This window comes from Alosa pseudoharengus, unplaced genomic scaffold (genome assembly GCF_046254945.1).
Source record: "Alosa pseudoharengus isolate Yale_2024_CS ecotype anadromous, Long Island Sound unplaced genomic scaffold, YU_APseudo_1.1 YU_APseudo_1.1_scf_8, whole genome shotgun sequence".
Taxonomy (NCBI): Eukaryota; Metazoa; Chordata; class Actinopteri; order Clupeiformes; family Clupeidae; genus Alosa; species Alosa pseudoharengus.
The window spans coordinates 33,678,694-33,685,628 of NW_027468870.1; the positions used below are offsets into that span (position 1 = coordinate 33,678,694).

The window sequence follows — 6,935 nt, forward strand, 5'->3', positions numbered from 1 at the left end:
CTTTCGCCCTGAAAAGAAACCAAATTCTGTCAACCTGCTCTTCCCATCTAAGTGGCACTTTTAACAGTGGTCCCATAGAAAACTCCACTGTAAATAGGTGGACACATCTCCCTAGTGGCCAAATTGAGGAAAACATCAAATTCAGGGCTGGATTTCAGTTTGGAACAAGGATTATTCTTCCCTCCTCCCACAGGTAAAACAACTATTATTACACTGTATAATAGGTATGTGCCTGGACTCAATTTTATACACTGACCGTTTTTCTTACCCATTAATTTCTAATAGCCGGTCATGTTTATATTATGGTTGTCCACACACGTTCAAACGAATTAACTGTTAATTCAAGAGAATCATGGGTATTGTCATTTTCCTGTTTGAGAAGTGTTTTATTCAATTAATCAATTATAAGCCATTCCATTCTTTAAGACATGATAAAACCAGAAGCAGATTGCTGCTTGTATAAATGAACACGATTCTTATGGACTTTAGAATCCAATACTTATGTAGAGTGTTTGTAAGAATAAAATTACTGTTTTTCATCTTGTAATGGAATGGAAAGTGATTTCATGTTTCCTGTGCACAAAACAAAATGACTCCCTTAACTTTGGCTGTATAATTACACCAACCATTGTTTTTACTCCCTATTGTTATTTAAACCAGTTGACCATTACCAAACCACCTGGCTCCAAGTGCATGCCTTCCTAAGGCCAGTTCACAAACAGCCTGGTTGGCACTTTTGGATTTGCCGAAAAGGCCTCCTGCCAAGAAATGTCATGTGAATAGCACTTCACTTTAACTCACTTCAGTTCAGTTTAGTCACTCATACATGTCCCTGAAAACGGGATGAATTCTGATGTATCTTAATAATATTAAATGTGTGCTAAACAGGTGAACTGAAGAAGAGGCTTGTCAACAAGAATGCTTCCAAGAACAAGGGCACAAATTTAATAACTTCAGTGTAATAAAAAATAACACTACGACTTCATTCCTCTTTTCAACAATAATTAAGGGATGGTAGCTTTACATTGGGAAACGTACAGAAACCCTAAAAAGGGCCTTTCACATCAGTTGCACTTTACAAATCCGTTGAGATCCTCCAGGAACTTGATGTACTCCTGATGCTCCAGCGCAGTGCTGAGTTCCGTCAGCTCATCAGCAAAGGTGTTGTCAACTCCACGGTCAGCAAGGAAGTCCATCAGATGGTCATACAGGGCCTAGGGAGTTCAAAACACCGCTCTTAGATTTAAATTGCGTCTTGTTTTTCCCCCTGATGATGCATGCTGGCACAAACGTGCTTATAGGAGCTCCAAATATGAATGTGTTGTGCATACACAACATCGTATATATGCTGGTGAAACTGCACAATTTCACCTCAATTATTAGATTGCAAAACAGCACAATCACTACAAGCCTATATCTGTGATATTTGCTGTTACTTTGAAAAAAACAAAGCAATTCAGTTACTGTTTAGGAGCTGCTGCTGAGTGTACTTTAACTTTAATGGCCGTTATCCTCCTTCATGAGGCAAAGGCTGCAGTGGCAAAGTATCTCAATGTCTAATTACCAAAGCAAATTATGACACTTTATTAGTGTTGATGCTGACAATGTCCCTTCTAATGCAACTAGTCATTTGCATTTGAGAACGGAAACTCAAGCAATTTGTTGAAATGTCCAGCAACAAAGTGCACATGACTACGTGCAGTTACCTTCCTCATTAAATGTTGTATGCAGGCTATGGGTTCAACAAAGTTTTCTTTTTGTTGTTTGTTGTTGTGATCACTAGATTATGTCTGTTTGGTTGGTAAGTGTCTGCCAACAAACATAATAATAAAAAATAAAAAAAATGTTGCAGAACCGTTTTGGGAAGGTAGTTCAAATTATTTAAGCTTTATACGACTAGGCCTACTATTAACTATAAAGCACTCAATCATTATTGTTTTTCTTTTCCAAAATGTAGCCTATTAAACTAATGTCCATGGACTAATGAAAGTATATGTCTTGAAGATGAAGATACTATATACTAGAAAATGACTAACGGTCATCTAAAAGTATAGGGTTTTTTTTATTACCCGTTTCATTTATTCAATATAGCCTACAGTGTATACATTGTTTTTATTTAAAGTAGGCTATATAAGTGCAGTGAAGACACAACATGCATATTGGAGAAAGAGATCATTAGTGTTCAATACATGTGTACACATTCAGAGTATTTGTGAAAATGAAAACATTCTATGTAACACTGTAAAACAGGTCAACATTACTGCTCTGAATGTTTATCTAACAACTGGTTGGTCAACAGAAACAGTGATAGACAGTAAGTAGACCCTTACCCAGTCCAAAGAGTCTGTGTTAAGGGTGTAGCTGGTTTCCTTCCAGTCAGTTTCCCCCGTTGGCTGAAAACTAACTTCACGAATGGCAAAAATATCGCTCTCCTCCTCACCTTCACCATGGCTAACCTGTTCAAGAAGATAGAGGAGAACTTCTCAGTTCAGTATGTCCAAACTCTGTGTGTTCAAACGTAGGACGAAGCAGTATTAAATGTAGCTGATATTTCCACAGTTGCATTGACAAAGGCAGGACACAGAAGTATGCATTTTAAGACAGGCAGACTTGCCTCATCCTCAGGGAAGTGGCAGTCAAACACCAAGGCTTGACTTGCTGACTGTTTTGTCACCTCCACAACAAAGTTGGGTGTTGATACAATTTCCGGCTGGTACAAAAGTAAGAGAAACACATTTTTAAAAATGAAAAAAAAAAAAAAACACCTGCCATTTGTGGTGTGTGTGTGTGTGTAACATAGCCTAGATTATTACAGTGAATTACAGATTCGACTACCTCATTGTCTGCAGGTTTCTGTCCCTGCTCTGGCTCCTCCTCCATATTGGGAGGGATGCTGTTGTTGACATTGAAAGTTATGGTCACTCTGAAAGAAAAGACCACAACATGACAGACTGAAGTGAGGAGAGCAACTGCACAAATAATTGCAATGGCCATACCAAAACAGTACGGGTGTCACGGTTAATGAAAAAAAAAAGAACTGTTCGGTTCACTTGTCTCGTTTTGGAGCATGTGTGCATCATACGGTGTTGACGGTTCATGCCATGCAATGTAGCCTCATGCCCATATGTGACCTCAGATTGTTGTTTTCCCCTTTCACGTGAAAGCGGAGGTGTGGAGCGCTGCGGGTCATGTGTAGAAATGACAAGTGGGAGAGATAGTGAAGGCAGCCCGCAGTTGGAGGATGCATAAGTTTGGTGTGTGAGAACATTTTGGATTTAAGTTTACCTTTTGATGACAGCGGCAAGCAAACGGTAGATAGAACTATGACTGTGTGCAAGCATTGTGCAAGACGTGTTCATTATGTTAGTGCAGGCCCGGAGTGGCTAATCGGGAGGATTCCCGCTGGGCCGTTAACGTTTTGGGCCAGTCTGAATATTTTGAGTAAATATATTGTTTCTGAAGTTCATTTGCTGCGCCCTTGCTGCACTTCAGCAGTCAGGTCTGTGCGGTCGCAGCCCCTTACTCGCAGTTTTCCAAATAACAATGTAGCACTCACAAAGACTGTTTGGAAGTCGCAACCAAGTCTATATTTGAAATAATTAAGGGGAGAGTGCTATATGAGCGGCCCCTTCTCCAGTGGCACGGCCCTGATGAACTCTCATGTGTGCAGGGGAGACGTGTAGTAGGCTAATAATAATTCATTTTTACTGTGAGGTAAGAACCCCAGATCTCAAAAGCCCTCGAAAATAAAATATCATTAAAATGTGTGCTGGGTCCTCCTCACATGGAAGATCTAACGTTCAGTTTCAGTGAGCAAATAGCCCTGTTGAGAGAAACTAGAGGAGCGTTCAGATTCGGCAGAGACAGGAGAGAAATGTGCCTTTACAGAACTTGTCACTGTTATGTGGTAGCCTAGAAGCTATCTTGCATAGCTCGGATAGGCTACGCTATGTGTAGAAATAAAATATTCCGTAATATTTCAGTCAATCTTCGTGTGCTAAAAAGGCACAAAAGTTCCTATAGATGGCAAAAACACATTCTACTTTTTGCCAAATAAATGACAAGTATGTTTCAATGTTTCAATGTCTTCACTCTTGCTGTATCAAAATCTCACCTTTCCTCAGAGATGGTCACCTTTCCTCAGAGATTCAAGGTCTCTGTATGCTACTGAGACCTTGAATTTCCCCTTGGGGATCAATAAAGTCTATCTATCTATCGGTCTCAATGATGTGCTTAAAGTCAAGTCAATTGTGCATGATTACATGATATAACTATACTAATACTGTAGCCTAAATGGTGGACAATTAAGCTATCATATGCTGAAGTGGTAAAGATTAAAAGAAAAAATAACAACAACCATATAAAACCGAAAACAGTGAACCTAAAACCGAACCGTGCCACCCCTACAAAACAGCGGATCAAACAGTGGTTAACAATGTTAATTCATATAACTTACTTTTCTCCTGAAAGAGATTTAACAAGTTTAGCCTCTGTGCCATTTAATTCAAGCTCCCATCCTCCAGACATTTTGGGGAGTGCCTTGTTTTTCTGAATTTTCTTCTCCTCTTTAATTTCATCGTTTAGAAACTCTCCAAAGGCTTTGTCACCTGAAACAATGATTTTGCATGGAGTAAGGGCATACTGAAATTACATAAAACACGAGTAAGATCAGGTCTCATCTGAGTGTGACTATAGAGATAATCTGCTATTAATAAGTCCACGGGCAATTTGATACTTACCTGACAAAATATCTCACATCAAAACTACATTAGTAGAAATATAACTAGTAAGATACAAGGTCTGAATCAGAACCAAGGGCCCGAACCTTCAGAACAAGTGATGAATGATTGGTCAGAGATGATGAAACAGCACTTCATTCCGAGGGTTACATTATTCGTCAGACTCAAGGTCACATGTTGCCAAGGCATGTGCCCTATACCTTTCAGCTAATGTTACATACAGACAAAATACCTCCATGCATGCATTTGGCCAAGACTGAATTCAAACGCTTTCATTACACTAAAGCTGATGCCATACTATGTACTGTGAAACCTGGCCTGCATAAACCAACTGAAACATAGGACAGCATGAGGTTGACGCTGATCGAAGTTAATGACCAAATCACAGGACATTAAAGAGTACCGTGGTACAGGAAGTTGTTCTAGCATTAGGCCTACTATTTATCGAACAAGGTGTTGACACCATGCATGACCTACTCCGTTTATTTGCTAATATTAACCTATTGAACCAACCAATATCACCATTTTGACAGCTTTGAGGCCAAGTTAGCTTACTAGGTTAGCAAACGACATTAGCTCAGCTCACCGTCTCGTTTCTATTTGGGAACTGTGGTGTCAACTAAAGTTACCTTCTGTATGAAGCCCTCCACATCCACAGGATGCTGATGGAAGAAACCCTTTGGATGTGAAAAGTCTTGTTCTGCTCCCCGACGTAGCTCCATTATTGCACATCATCCAAATAGAGCGGGTGAAAGGCCGGATAGGTGCCGAGTTCGGCACACATAATACAGACCTTACGAGCGGTTCTACCGTACGTGTGGCAGACGCTGTTGCTGTCTTGTTTGAAAGTCGTGTAGCGATACTAACTGCGCGTGAAATTGATTTCAGCATGATTATAGCTTGATTCCGACCGCTTCAAGCCTACTTCACTGTCGCACCTTACACAACGAAAGACCAGCCTACTATACACACGTGTGTTGGTTTGGAAAGGGCACAATGACCTCATAACTTCAACTTCAACCTCGGACCCGGAAGTACAATATGATCACTGCCGCTTTTCCTTATGGGAAGTGTAGTCAAAGACAAAAAACTCATAACAGCAAATATTCGCCCAATTAAAACACGTGTCATTATCAAAGTTTTAATTAGAAACATTGTTTTGAATTTAAATAACACATTCAGTATAATGGCAACATTGTGAATAATTCAAACATGCACTTCCTCTTAGAAAATCTTCCACAAAGTGCGTGAAGGCCTAATCCTCAAAATATCATAGCAGTTTAGAGAGCACAAAGTGAATTCCCTCCATATAAAGTACAATATTTAATTTCCTTTTCTTGGTATTTAAAACATCCTCTCTGCCACAGTGAAAACAAACATGAAATACAATTCTGCATTTTACCTTTTGTATCTTAAAACATTATTCCTCTGTTACCATCTCCATGTGAATTCTGCCATCCTGTCCTATGGCACAGTGAAGATGCAGTGAAACATGGATGCTGCACTGCCTGTTAATATGACAGAGACTAAAGTAAAATTTCAAAAGCTCTTCAAGATCTAAAATGTACTGTTCAAGATCTAAAATGTACTGTTCATCTCCACAACTAAAAACTATTCCAATTCCAAAGCTTTGTGATTACATTTTAATTTATGATACATTCCATTTAATGTATCAAAAACCTGAGTGGCCATATTTTTATTTTACATGCATAGCATATCTATGTACAGGTCCTGTTATGTTTTATGGTACTCAATACCTTCGGTTCTTTTATCTAGTGCTCAGTCACATGCATTTGATGACTAAGATGACGCTAAACATCTAACATTCCAAAGAATACAACATGGAATCTCTCATTCAACGTGCGCTTGAAAAAAATTTCCTCAGGCAGGAAGGTTCTGAGGTATAAATAAAACCTATTGTAGGACCTTCTAACAAAAAGAAAAAACTTCTCTGGGGAGGTGAAAATGTTTTTTCACAGGTGAAAACTGAAATACAGGTGACTGTAAAAGTATGCTCAAGTTGGTTCCAAAAGTTCCAAAACTGAGGGTGTTCCCAGTCAGGACTCTTTAGGGGTATTCTGACAGCGATAAGCTGAAGAATACAAAACCAGTTCTTAAAGTGTTGAATATGTAAACTGTGACAGGGTAAGCAGAAGTTCATGTCCCTGCAAATTACTATTTGAATCTAAAGGGGGG

The 6,935-nt window shown here is 39.3% G+C and overlaps 1 protein-coding gene across 1 annotated transcript; it reads right to left on the reverse strand.

Moving 5' to 3' along the window:
- Positions 1-922: 922 nt before the first annotated feature.
- c1qbp (complement component 1, q subcomponent binding protein) lies at positions 923-5,735 on the reverse strand. The gene is made up of 6 exons (XM_076275350.1): positions 5,369-5,735; positions 4,457-4,607; positions 2,836-2,923; positions 2,615-2,710; positions 2,331-2,456; positions 923-1,214 (listed from the first exon to the last, which is right to left on the reverse strand). Exons 1-6 carry the CDS (start codon positions 5,628-5,630, stop codon positions 1,065-1,067), a joined length of 873 nt encoding a protein of 290 aa, XP_076131465.1. The 5' UTR covers positions 5,631-5,735; the 3' UTR covers positions 923-1,064.
- Between the last annotated feature and the right edge of the window lie 1,200 nt (positions 5,736-6,935).